Raw genomic sequence first — 13,821 nt, 5'->3', positions numbered from 1 at the left:
GCCGTTAGATGCATGGCTGGTTTGCCATTAAAATATGTCATTTAAAATAACAAACAACAACTGTGTTTTGTAGACCCTGCTTCTCTCCTTTAGATGAACGTCTGACGCTTGTCAAGCTGGCACGGAGTTCAAGGATAGCCAGCAGTAAGCACGCACGCAGGCTGCTTCCTCCAGACATCTGCCATGGCAAATTGAGTGCAGGTCCACCAAGGCTTTATCAGAGGGTTTCATTTTGTTCTCAAAGGGCATTTTTATTAGCTTTCTGCTAGAAGTATTGTGCTGATTAGAGAAATATTTTTAGGTCTAATCATCTGCAAGAAATTAAAGAACAAAAAAGGAAAAGGTGGCTTTTGAAAACCAACCCGACTTGCACTGCCAAATAGCTCATGTAGTGAGTGATTAAAAAAACCCCAAACAACAGCGAAAAAAACCCACCCCAAATCCAGAAGGAACAAGGAAGGTAACAGTAGGAGGAGAGTGTGTTGGAGATGCCATGAGTTCTGTTGCCAGCCGCCTGTCGTGAGTGTGAGAAGGCTCAGGGAGCTCTCAGGAATGAAACCCTGCAGGTCTGTGGCGATGACATACCCCTCTGCTACGGACCAGAAGATGATTCCGACACAACTCATTACATCTCTATTTCTGACTAAGTCCATTGTTGGATTTAATGAATAAGTGATGTTTTGAACTGATAAACACCCTGCAGCAAATTTCCCATTTTATGTTGTGATGAACAAACCAAGAGATTCGGGCAAGCTGTAAAGGGCCTTTAACATACGATATCAGGCTTAATTCAAAGTGGGAGGCGCTTCTCAGAGCTAGCTTGAAAGCTTCTCTCACCTCCACCCCCAAAATGGAGATAAAGTTTCCACAGACTAAGCAGTGTTATCTTTAAAACAAGACAGCAACTGCTACGAACATTGTTGGGAGTTCATTATCACAGAGAAATATCGTGTATTATGAAACGTAAAAATGTCTATTAACTATTTCACTGCTAATCCTTTTAGATACAAAATATTCCCTTTGTGTGTTTATCCCACAATTCTTCTTCCTTCTCCTTGAGTTCCGAAGGCTTACCTGTCCCACACCCACCTCCCTCCTTTTCCAGGCTTGACCCTCGCATCTTTGATCATGCAATTATGGGCTCCCCATAGGAAACCACTCGCTATACCAAAACCAGGGAATGTGAGACCAGCACAAAAGAAGTTTAATAGCAAAATAAATCTTTCCAGGGACTGCCACAAAAGTAGTGCAATTAATTTTTGCATTAAATTAATTAAAAGTCTCCCGTCAAAAGGTAAACAAAGCTGCCACAAAATTTCTCTTCTGATATAGGATGATGATTTCAAAGACTTTTGTGACTTCGTTGCAGAGTATGGTTCATTTTGCAGTAGATTATACAGCAACATGGTAGAGTTAGAAAAACCCAGGTCTGAAAACACTTACTAGTTCACACTCGCAAATGTTTTTTTTTTTCCAAAGGCTCGAAAGTTGGTGCTCTTTTCTGTGCTTCAGAGACAAAGAAAAATGAAGTCATAACAGCCTTCAGACGTACTTTTATGAGTCTAAAGGCCAAAAGTAATGTCTGGCACAGATTATTTAACTGGACTAAAGGGGAAACGAATTCCCTCTGAGGCAGGGATTTCGATTTACCGTTTCCTTGAGGCTGTTGGTAGAACTGCGAGCGTGAGAGCTTGCTCTGGTATGTGATGCTACAGGAGGTTTTGCCAGTCTCGCATCTTGGCAGGGCAGACCGATTGTCGTGGATAGTGCTTTTCCTGCCTGTCAGAAAGAACAGAAAGGAATTGACTTTCCCCCACAAAGGACTTTTCCAGGGCTTCGGTCACAGCTTGATGTCTCTCTGTCCCTCTTTTGTGGAATCTGTTTTCCCGAGATGAAGCCGAGCCCTGGAAAAGGAGCAGAAACTGGCAATAATTCAGAGAAGGTGAAAGTGATGCTGGTAGGTTGCAGGAGGGCTCTGAAGGGCAGGGTGCCGTTCCCTATTCCCAAGGAAAAGTGTCCATGCTGAAGAAAGGTACTTCTGGGTCCAGGTTGCTTATAAAGTCCCCGAAGGATTCACCATTTTTCTTTCTGCGTATCATGTGCCCCTTCCCTGTAACTATGGTCTTCCCACAGCTACCCTCGCTATCCTGACCTCTAACTCCAAGGGGACTTACGGGGGTGCATTAATGCCTCTGTGTGACACCCTGGATTTGACACTGATGGGAAAATCCATATAAAATAAGTGACTGAATACTTCCGAGGGTAACGACGTCTGCATGTGATTACTTGTTTGGCTGCATTGGCTGAAGCTTTAGCTGCTAACTCAGCAGACTGTAAGTAGACAGTATTGTCTTTTCACTTCGTTCTGGCTGCAATTCAGGATGTTAATAATAATCTAAAGAGCTATGTAAGGCTTGGATCCTAGCTATCAGAAACCACCTCTCTCTCCACGTACTGTTACAGGAGGCGAGATTGGGGAGATGATCTTGCTGACAGATCCTTAATTTAGCAATGAGTGGCAGGCATTCGTGGTGGAGACCCGTACCAAATCCATTATTTACTAAGCTATTACTTAGGATCCAGAATGGGGGTGTTCATTTGAAGGAAAGTCTGTGAACATCTTGATTGCTGTTTTAACATATGTTCATGCATCAGAGTCAATGCTATGGGAATGCTTTGTTTTTAAATTAGGAACAAAATATCCTCTAAAAGCTAAATATCGGGCCATGTTATTATCCTCTTTCCCCAACATGTACGACAGCACTGAGAAAACACTCTGGCCAAGCTGATGGGCAGCCAAATATAATTTATGGCTTGTTTTAAACTGTTTTGTTGACTTCATGAAAGGCCCTGTCAAAAAGAACAGTCCCCTGAGTCCTAACAATGATAATAGTTATGTTGCGTCAGCGCTGAAAAACTCTTGGATAGCACTGAACTATCCTGAGAAATCTTTTTAAAGTGCCTGAAAATTGCACTTTCTAAAAAGAAATAGGGCTCAAGCTATTGTTTGGTAGTTCATTTTGGTTTTCTTCATGCTTTGTTCATTTTATCTTCCACTGATTTTTTGTGCTTCCAAGAGAGTATTCCATAGTTTACCATATTCCAGGTAATTAAAAATAAACACGTGTTGTTTAAAGGAGATGCTGCTAACAAGGACATGTTTAATTTCACTTATGTACAGTGTGGAATTCGCAAATGATACCAACATGTTTGCGTCTGCACCAGTATGACCGACATGGGAAACACCTGAGATGCGCGTCAGCCTTATTTCTCATCTCAGTGCCTTGCTTAAGCACAGGGGCAGCCCCAGTGTGCTGCATGCGGCTGTGTCGTTCAAAGCTCCCTCGCCCAAGGGCAAGACACATGTGCCCTGCGGTGGACTTGGTGCACATCGGACTGACATCTCAGGGAGCTTGCAGCCACCGTACCCCGGCTCCTCTGCCGCTGTCCTCCTTGCCCCCTGCCCCATGGCTGCCCTCCGGGCGCAGCCTTGCCCCTGCCTGACTGCCAGAACAGCGAACACCGTTGCAAAAGAGCATCTACTTCGTAAGGTCTTTTCTCCTCATTCTAGTTTTTAACAGTCTTGTCTCCGCTAAGTTCAATATTGTTGTTTCATGGGGTGAAGTTCTTCCTGGTGGAAATACAGTGCTTCAGTCAGAATATTTTGTTTTAAATCTTGGTAATCTTTTACGGATTTTCTCTTGTCTCCCCCCTACCCTTACCTGAACACACACCACGCATTTACTGTGCTGCAGCTCTGCAAGTTTTCATTATCCTGAGTATTTTTCTGTGGGTCTTACTTGACATTGCTGAATATTAGGCTAGCGAAATCCCAGCTTACAGATAAAACAATATCACAGAAAGAATTATAAATATGTTCTTGTCCAAGCAGATAACAATGAGTGAGTCTGAGTGCGACAGTTTAGATCTCTGGTTTCCTCCCACCACCGTGGGAAAAGGAAGCTGCTTCTGTGCTTAGACAGCAGCGATTACTTCCTACATCTGTGTGGTGAAGCGGGGGTCAGCCCCTCCTCGGCCCTGCCGGCTCCAGGGAAACAGGGGTGCAGCGGCTCCAGCTCTGCAGCCCGGCATCGGTGCACGGCCAGGGGCCCTTCGCAGCCTTCGCAGTCGCACCGGGCTAGGAGGGACCTGGCCCTTGGGGAGAAGGACTTTTGCAAAATTCAAAATAGGGCAGGGAAGGAGGAGAAAGTCTTGCAAACTGCTGGGATTGCAAGTCTGGGAGATTAGTCCAAGGACCTGATATAAGCTCAGGCGAGGCAGATCCACAGCCCCGTGGCCTTCACAAGGGTGTTTTCTTGATCAGGATCTGGGTTTTTGTGAAACTGAGAGGAAATTGTTGTATTAAAAATGGCATGTCTTTTTCCTTCTTTCTAGGAAAACACAGAACAAAAATCCAATCCATTTTGTGGAGGGGAAAAAAGAAAAGTAAGTATTTTAAGGCAGAATATCTGTTTTGTACAATTTCTTGCGGAGAAGAACTCCCTGTATTAATTAATGAGCCAAGACTAGAACCATTAAAACAAGCGAGACTTCTGTCATTTACTTCAGGCTGAGCAGGTTTTGATACTCGTCATAAACAATTACAGTAATTTTCTTTTACCATCTAAACAGTGAAAGTGCTGTGCAACCCACACAGTTGGGTTCTTGTTTTCTGTGAACAAGTAGGTCTCGCTTCTCTTATTGGGAGGTGCAGCTGGGCAGAAGATACGTTGCATAGTTTGGTGTCTTTGCTGAACCAGAAGAGAACACTGGATTTTGGGCCCACAAAAAATACTCAAGTGTTGGGTTTTTTTTTCCTCTCTTGGAAGTAAAACTATTCTGTTTGTTGTTGGTGTTTTTTTTTTTTTTCTTCTAAAGGTTATTTCTTGACAGTTCACATTCCACAAATAACAGGAAGGATACTGTGGTTAACATGTGGTTGCAGTTCTGGAAAGTGGCAATACAAATTACAATCTGGGATTCTATATTTTATTGTCTCTCACCAATATCCATGTTAAATCTGCATAGATTGGAAGTAAAGATATTGTAACAAACTTTTAAAACATTTTTAAAACTATCATCAGCCACATAAACTCAACTTGACCCTAGGAATGCCAAACTATGTCTCTGGCTGAAGCATCACAATGATAAAAATCCTATTAGAATTTATTTAATAATTCTCTTGATGATGCAAGAACTGGATTACATCTGTTTCACCTGTTACAGCTTGTGAAGAGGAATGGAGTTATGCAGAAGCCTTTTATTATCATTAAAATCGTTAACTCTGATTTGCAGCTACACCATTTTATGTAGTAGCATTTAATGGTTTGAGGTGTGGAATTGGATTTTTGAATTTGTATTCCTTGTATTCCCATTCTTGAAACTGGTGCAGGAATTTAGGCACAGGGAAGCATTTCCCACAATCGACCCTTTGGAGGAGCCTGGATATGAAGGCGCCTTCTGTGTACAGGATGTTTTTAAGAACCTTTTTCTATGCTACACCCAGTAAAACTTGTTTGAAAGAGCCTTGCTAGGCCAGAAGATCAGACACTACATTCCAGTCACAGTTCTCCCACCAGCTGCCGGCCTCAATTATCTCTTTGGTCCTGTGCAATATAGCAAAGGTTAAAGCATACAAACAGCTCAGTGGTTTGACTTTATCTTTGTTTTGAAATCATAAAATCTCTTTAATTTAAGAGGCAGATAATGGTTTTGCTTGGGAGAGTCAGGTGGCTGAAGCCGTATGAGCTGGGTGGACTTGCCTGGGAAGCTCCTGTAACGCAAGGGCGGTTCACTAAGGGAGAGAGGAGTAGGCAGTTATTGCCAGTGCTTGGAGTGGAGCTCAACAGGGACCGTGACAGCAGGGGCTTGAGGCAGAGGAGAAAGCAGACGCTTTGGGGTTTTTGAAAGGATGGCCATGGACTTCAAAGCTGATGCAAACTCAGAGCCTGCATAAGATTTTTTTGTAAGTGCTTTGTGATTCTTGAGCTCACGCTTCCCTGCTGATGGGCTCTCAGACGTTTCTCCCGCAGGCTGCCCGGCGGTGGCCCTTTGTCGCCCGTGGCCTTCCCGGGGAGGTCTGTCGGGAGCCTTCACCCGTGCCAGGCGGGCCGAGGCCCGGGCCCGGGCCTAGCTCACACAGCCACCCCTTCCCTCCAGCGCTCCTACTACTTTCGGTGCCCTTTGCCTTACCGGCGCACCCGCAGGCCCAGCCGAGGCCGGGGCGACCCAACAGGCCGCTGCCGCCGCCGGCCGCCCCCTCCCACAACATGGCGGGGCGGGTCGCCCCAACGCCCGCCCACGCGCGGGGCACCGCCCCGCCTGCTGCCCGAGCGGGCCCTTCTCTACCTACCTGGAGGCCCACCTCTATGGTCAGGGGCGCGGCGGGGAGAGGGCGGGGCGGCGCCCGGCGGCGCGCTGCCCCGCCACTGACGGCGGGCGCGGGGCGTGGCCTGGCCGGCGGGGGGCGTGGCGCGGCGCGGCGGGCCGGGCGCCCAGACTGGCAGTTGGAGCGACTCCCCTTTGTGTCTGGAGCCGGGAGAGCCGTTGGTGCCGTTGGGCGGGAGGGGGCGCGAGCCGCGGCGGGGCGGCGGAGGTCCTCCGGCCCTCGGCTCCCGCCCGCAGCCGGCGGCGGGCAGGGGAAGGAGGCGGAGCTGCCCCTCGCCGGCGAGCCCGGCGCGGGGGGAAGGCGCTGGCAGCGCGGAGGGGCTGAGCCGTTCCCCGGGCGAGCTGCGCCTCGCTCGGCCCCCGGCGGCGAGCGGAGACCTGAGGGAGGAGGCCGGGCCGGGCCGGGGGCTGCCTGGCGCTGTGGAAGCTCGGGGAGGGAGGCGGAGGAGGGGGAGCGCCTTCCCCCGGCGCGGGGAAGGGCCTCCGCCGCGCTCTCGCCCGCGGAGGGGAGCCGGGTGCCTTCGCAGCTGGAGCCGCCGAGGAGGGGCCTCGCCTCCCGCCGCCCCGCGCTCCGGGCCCCACCTTTGTCGGGGTGGCCGGGGGTGGTGTCGCGTCTGTGGTGGGAGGCGGGGGGCCGGGGGTGCGCGGTGGAGCCCGCCCGGCGGGGGAGACAGATGGGCCGAGATGCAGCCGCAGCCCTCGCCGTGAGAGCAGAGGGGGTCGCGCCTCGCCGCGGAGGGACTGAGGGGATCGCCGCCGCCTTCCCGGGCGCGTGAGGCAGCGAGGAGGGGCGGCGAGAAGACAGAGACCTTTAACGGGATGGGACGCGGCTCTGCCGTAAGCCCGTAGAGCTTGTGATCCGTGCCCCGGCCAGCCCACGGGGGCTGCTCTGACTGACATTGCTGTAGGCGCGGGCTCGCGTCTGGATATGTTTCCTTCTCCACCGGGCTGTTTCTTCGATATCGTGAAGCTGCGTAGGAAGTAAGCTTGGTTCCCAGCTCAGTCGGGAGCGTGCCGCCCTGCCTCGGCGGGGGGAGATGCCTCGGGGCTGGGAGGCAGAAGCAGGCGCTTCCCCAGTGTCCGCGGAGCGGTGCCGGCTCCCCAGACATGAAGGCAGGCGGGTGTAATGGAGTAAGAGCGAAGACGGCTCCTCTCATCTGCCATTTGCCCTTCCAGACGGGATTGTAAACCGAGAGAGTGGAGGAAGGCTGTGCGAAAGAAGGAGGAAATTCCTCTCGTCGGGTTTTTTTCCTTTTTTTTTTTTTTTTTTTTTCCTTCTCCTTCTGCCTCGATCCTTGGCTTCCCCAGGTATGACTGCCTCACTGCAGCACCTTGTGCTGGTGCTCTTGCTCTCCAGTGCCACCCTGCTGCTCAGCACTGCGGCTGGTAAGTAGCCAGTGGGTGTAACGAACTAGCCATTTTGGCAGAGGGAAGGGGGGGTGGGGTCCGCTGGTATTTGGGCACATCTGTGTCTCCTTAAGAAGTGGTGTGCATCTATTTCAGCGGCGAAGCCTGATAAAGTTTTGAAATCCCGATATGTTAAGCGTCTCGGAGAATAAAATCTGCTTTATTGTGTAAATGAACTCGACCTGCATTCAAGATGTATGCTTTGCCTAGATCTGCTTCTCTTGTCTAATAACTTATTTCAATTTTGGAAAAATATATAATCTTTTGTTTTGCATACCTCGCCCTTTGTAAGGTAATGCAGGAATTTTTAATATATATTTTAATCGTCAGCAGAGCTGTGTCTGATTTGCTGTGGGATCTTTGGGCACAGCCATTTTTAATTTTATCAACATCAGTGCTTTTAGGGACCTTAAACATGTGCTGCAGTTTTATAATAGACTTACTATAATGTATATTTTTTTCTTGGAGGAGAGACCTGAAGCAAAAATTTAGCTGTTTCTGTTGTCACTTTTGATTATAGAACAGTAACAGAAAGCACTATTGAGGAATGCTGAAAGATCTTGAAGAGTACTCTTTTTTTTTTTTTTTTTTTTTTTTTTTTTAACGAGAAGTTGGAAGCATACATGCTGAGAGCATCCTTATTTGTATTTTTGGACACTCTAGACCTATTTTTAATTTTGCTCGGAAGCTCAGTGTCAGATATGTAGGATGTTTGGCCATGATATTGGACGAGAGATGTGTATTGGTCTGGCATCCTTTGGTTCTGTGTCATGGTGACAGATTAGCATGTTGGAGCCTTCTGAGTGTTACCCAGCTTTGTTAGGCACTAATAGCAATTCTTCTTGCTGTAAGCATTTTCCAGCAGTTTTGGAAGACTCCTAGGACTTTGGTGTCTTTTTACTAATCGGGATCCAATTTGCAGTGCTTGTTTTTTTTAGTGTAACTTTGTAATATGACGTGTATAATTCATAAATGAATCCTTGTAAGAAAATTTCTGTATCTTGCTGAGATGACCCAACAGGCTGATGGTAGTTTCCATATTACGTTTCAGTGAGGTCTTAAAATTGAATTATTTGTCAAAGTTGAAGCTACTTGGTGTCATTATTAGGAAAATCCTGTAAATTATACATGTTTAGGCAGTTTCTTCATTGCTCTAACTGGATAGTCCCTGATTTTCTCACTTCTGCTTTTTAAGAGGTCTCTTTCAGGAAGATATTTAAATGAAAAGATTGATGTTGCCTATATCATCCTGACCTTTGACTGCCATTATTTTAGATTGATGTCTGCAGCGTCTCTCTGTGGTAGTTTCTGAGGCATGCTTTTCTTTTTTTTTCTTCTTTTTTTTCTGGAAGAAGGGACTTCTGAAGGTCAAAAGTCTTGGTATTAAAGCACGTATGAATAAAGAATGCCCAGCATCTCAACTTTTCTTTCAAATATAATTTTTAAAAAGTGTAGGCTTTTTTCCCCCTTTGTGAAAACTTCAGTGAGGTGGTAATTTCTCTGCCCTGATGAGGGAGAAGGGTTACTGAAGGAGCGAGTACGGATTTGAGCCAGGCCAAGGGCTGGGCAGGTGCAGTATGAGCCCATTTGCACGGTTTTGCCAATTCACCTCAATACTGACCTGGCAACAGCATTTCCAGTATTTCAGTTCTGGTTTTGCCTTGTTAAAAGGGTATTAATAATGCCAGCCTGTTTGCTTGTTTTGTGAATAGGAACCTATTTTCCCATCGTGTTTTATTTCTTAATTGTGAAATTTTAACAATCCCTATTTTAAAAAACCTTGGTCATAATCCTCTGTAAAAGTAATTACATGGCTGATTTGAGCTTTAGTTAAAGTAACTAATGGTTGATTTTAAGTTTACACTGCATTTCAGAAAAAAATGTCTATACATGGGGAAGCTACACTAATGTGTAATTCTGCCCTTTTATGTTCATGAAAGAGCCAACACTCTTTCTTCTCTTCCCCTCCCCCAAAGTATGAACCGTACGCTCCCATCAGAGTGAAAATGTAGCATTGAAAACCCCTATTAATTCTTACAGTATCCATTCACTAATCAGAAGTATCTCAGCAGTGTATAGAATTGAGTGTTTATAAATGCAAAATCATGACATCAGAGGGAAAGTATTTTCATAACCGGTTTGTAAGTTTCTGTCTGGAGGAGAATATCTGGACCTCCTTGGGGAGAGCTCCACAAAGACCTGGGCTTAGTATGGGCAGGAAAGGAAAGATGGAAAGATGTATAAAGAATCTTACAGTGGGGCTGTAGATGATGGTTTCACTCATAATCTGGAATATGAATGAAGAAAGAAGGTGGTTCTTCCTTCACCTTTGTAATTGAAGATGTAATAAAGAATTAGCTCTAGATTCAGAATTATTTGCTGATTATTAGGGGAAAATATTACTGGCTCCCTCCATAAAATCCAGGTCTTAACAGGTATGTGGTAACTCTGTATTTAAATCATATATTAGTCATTATAAAAAGAAATGCTACAGTAAGTACATTTTGCCGATACTAGTCTTAGGTAAACATTTGAGGGGTTTAAAAAGTTATATTGGAAAAAAATGGTTTGTGCCACTTTGTTCTTTATTTCTCAAATGACTTGAAAAACCTCTTTCTAAATCTTTTGTTTAAAACTATGAGACATATTTATACGCCCTTGTATTTTAGAGGATTCGGATGCATTAATCGTTGTGCCTGAAGAGGTGGTTGGTGAACCTGTGAGCTGTTTCCCAATATTGCTAAAGAATTTTGTTTGGGTGTTCATATGGACCTGATATTAAAGATATAATCTTTCCTTGTTTCACTTGCTTGCCTTCTGTGATATGCAATACTAAACCACTTTTCCTTCTTTATACATATCCAGGGCAGACAGCATTCCATTGTCTAATGTGTAAATTATTTGCGGAAAGTATTATATGAAAATTAAAGCATATCCTAAAGAATATCCTTTTATCTTTAGGAATCTTTCCATAAGTCTGTATCTATGTGGTTCAACAGGGCCACAAAATTTTCAGTGTGAATGGAATTGGATAGACTGAAGTTTTTTTTTTTAAATGATCATTTTAATTATTAATTAAAATGAGTGAACTGAAGCATCTTTATACAATTCTGTCTTGCCAGTTAAAGTTACTTTAGTGTCTCAACAGAATTTGTTTGAAATATGAATTGTGTGACATGAGGAAAAGCCTCCTTTGGCTGTTCAATTCAGTTCTTCTAATTCAGTGTTTTGAATTAGTAACTGATTCTATGTATCTTGCATATTAAACAGTTTTTTTTTTTAAACTTATCTGCACCCCGATTTCTACTTCTTTACTAGAGCTATACCCATTGTTTATGGCTCATTCAGATGTAATCTAAAATTTATTTTTCTGTTTGACTTGGGAGCTGTCTCCGAAATATTAGCCTAGCAGATGGAAACAGACTGTTTGCTTGAGGGGCACAACTGGTATGTTTGATGGATAACCACACGTACAAGTGCAGCCTGTATGCCAGACTAGGGCTTCATTAACGGTCTAGTTGTGTAAAGAAATAGTGTAGCTGTGAAGGCACAGGATTCTGCACAGAGCCATTCACCCCACTGAGAAGAGCCTTTTTTCCATTAGGTAAATCAGCCATTGTGAACCTCTGATATTTCAGCTAAGCTGCTTCCAGTTTCCAAGCAAACTTCAATACTTCTGTACTGCAGCGTGCAGTGTAGGCATAGCCTGTGAGGAAATGGAAGCTGCACTCATCTGATGGCTGAGGAGCCCAAATTTCAAGCCCTGAAACACTACAGATACCTCTCTTCAGTATGAATGGTTTTACTCTCAAAGGAACCGCGTGTAAAAGGTTGGCTAAATTGCCTGCCTATCCTTCTCTGGTGAAGGAAGGCAAACCTCACTTCACCCTGGACAAAGAGGGAAGCATAACTGTGTTTCTTATAATTATTCTTATGGTGAACTTTGTATAAAGTGGTTGTTTTGATGACACCTCTCTAGCACGTATTACAAATCTAAAAAAATCATTTGTTGACTTTTACACTGTTGTTCCATTAAGTATTTCTCAGTAGTCTGTATAGTCAGTGGCATTGTTTCCTTGGCAGATACCACCTTCCTCTGCCTTTCTCACCAGCGGGACAAGGAAGTTGGTATGTTAAGTTCTTCAGAAATGTTTTATTCCTAACAATAGAGTGCATGGCTTTCTGTCACTGGAGCTATATTGTGTTTGGGCCCAGTCTGGCTGTGCCATGAACATGTGCTGTCGTTTTTTGAGCGGAATCTAACTTTTCCAGCCAGTGCTGTGTGTAAGCAGTGTGTCAAGTTTCATTCAGAACAAAATGTTTATGCCCTGAATAAAACAGGCTTGGTGATGCTTTATGTTGGGTAGGACAGGAATCTGTGTATAGCTTACAGGCAGTTTTAAGTATTAATTTTATTAAGCTTGTAGACTTAGTGGAACTGCTCACTGCTTGAATTTGAATTTAAAAATAAGTGAAATAGAAGAACTGTTCTCCAGAACACCAACATTTCAGTATTCAAACTGATTTTCTGTGGTTTGGGGTTTTTTTTTTGTTTTCTTTTTTTTTTTTTCTTTCTCTGAAACATAAGTTCACAGAAGTGGAAGGCTGGAAGTGACTTCTCTTCTGTTTCCTCCATGGTCTGGTTGCATAAGTACAGATAGCAATGTTTGTCTCACATCTCTAAAATCTCCAGTGAAGAGGGATTTCACAGCCCATCTAGGTAGTCTGTCCTGTCACAGTGCTTAATTATCATATTTTTCATAATGCAACAGTATTAGTTTTTTTCCTCTTCTATTATAACGCAAGGTTGTTTAAGATATGCTTTAATTAATATGTGGCAATCCACCTGAACATATAGCGTGGAGTACGCATACAGGGAGCAATTGCCAGGGAGCATCAGTCTTGGTAAGTTCGTATGTTGAAGCCCAGTGTCTCAAACTTGGCTACAGTAATTTGCGATGGGGAGCTTGTTTTAAAATGAAATTTTTGCAATTTTGGAAAACTGTTTTTGAAAACTTATGCTCTTCCTAAAATTTTGATTTCTGATGGTGCCCTCCTGATTTGAGGGGTCTGTTAATTGCAGAGCTGGGAGCTGGGCTGAGCAGAAGGAGTGGAATCTGATAGGAGAGGTCAGTCTGGGTGTGTGACCAGGAGGAAGAAAGGCTAGCAGGACAGGAGAGATTTGAAAGCATGAAGGATTCAATCTGGTTTGCAGTGTGATGAGAACCAAGGCATATTAGACAGTCAGACAGAGATGGTGTCTTACATTTGTCAGACTTGTTTGGAGAATGAGTGTCTGCAGTTGCGTGGTGGAATGAAGTTTTTGCGCTGGGGGAGGGAAAGAAAGCATAGTTGTAGGTAGCAGTTTTGAAGATTTCTGTTCTCTCTTGTGAGAACGAGTGAGAGAACTAATCATTTAGATAATGCATTTACCCTCCTCTCTTTCCATCAGTCTCATAAGTTTGGAAACCACAAGGTTTTTGGGTGGCGATGGCATTTTATTCCAAGTCATTGGGGCGTGTCAGTTTTGTCAATTACCTTCTTGGGTTTGCATCAAATCACATTTTTTGTTTTGAACTCTAAAAGTGTCCACCTTCTGCATCTCTCAGTACTTTGTATTTTCTCTTTTGTTTCTTATTTCTGTGAGAGAGAGAGGGGAAAATGGGCACCATGGACACAGAAGATTGTCACTGCCATCTGCGAACCCTTCCATCTCCACCATTAACTTCTGAATCTGCTGGCCAATTTCAACCATATGTAAAAGATGCTAAAAGTCTCAAGAGATTAATTTGCTACTGTTTTCATGAAAATTAGGAACTGAATAGAGGAGGCAATTCCAAGGTAGATGTTTCCCAAGGGGAAATGGGAACAGAACTCAGCCCAGGTGATTCTCTTTGCTTAAAACTGGCTGCCCAGTCAGTGCAGGGATGCTGGCAAGCATGTTGGTGCATACACCGTTCTGGACTAAGCACAGTATATTTTGTCATGTGTTCACTCGGCATGCCTTAGGAGATCTGGGGGAGAATT

The 13,821-nt window shown here is 44.7% G+C and overlaps 1 protein-coding gene and 1 long non-coding RNA gene across 3 annotated transcripts in view; one reads left to right on the top strand and one right to left on the bottom strand.

Moving 5' to 3' along the window:
* Window positions 1–1,113: 1,113 nt before the first annotated feature.
* LOC142083685 (uncharacterized) lies at window positions 1,114–6,430 on the bottom strand. Its single transcript, XR_012674142.1, has 3 exons — window positions 6,353–6,430; window positions 1,651–1,779; window positions 1,114–1,506 (listed from the first exon to the last, which is right to left on the bottom strand). It is a non-coding gene; the product is annotated as an uncharacterized LOC142083685 (long non-coding RNA).
* Window positions 6,431–6,572: 142 nt separating this feature from the next.
* The window catches only part of BMPR2 (bone morphogenetic protein receptor type 2), a 112,330-nt gene continuing 105,081 nt past the window's right edge, over window positions 6,573–13,821 (top strand). Inside the window, exon 1 of one of the 2 annotated variants that reach the window (XM_075153468.1) lies at window positions 6,573–7,773. In XM_075153468.1, the coding sequence (XP_075009569.1) occupies window positions 7,698–7,773 (76 nt within the window). In that variant the 5' untranslated portion in view covers window positions 6,573–7,697. The remainder of the gene's footprint in view (window positions 7,774–13,821) is intronic. The other variant, XM_075153469.1, reaches the window with a different exon arrangement.

Source organism: Calonectris borealis, chromosome 6 (assembly GCF_964195595.1).
Source record: "Calonectris borealis chromosome 6, bCalBor7.hap1.2, whole genome shotgun sequence".
Taxonomy (NCBI): domain Eukaryota; kingdom Metazoa; phylum Chordata; class Aves; order Procellariiformes; family Procellariidae; genus Calonectris; species Calonectris borealis.
The sequence above is the reverse complement of the archived record's forward strand: the minus strand, read 5'-3'. Positions and strand labels throughout refer to the sequence as shown.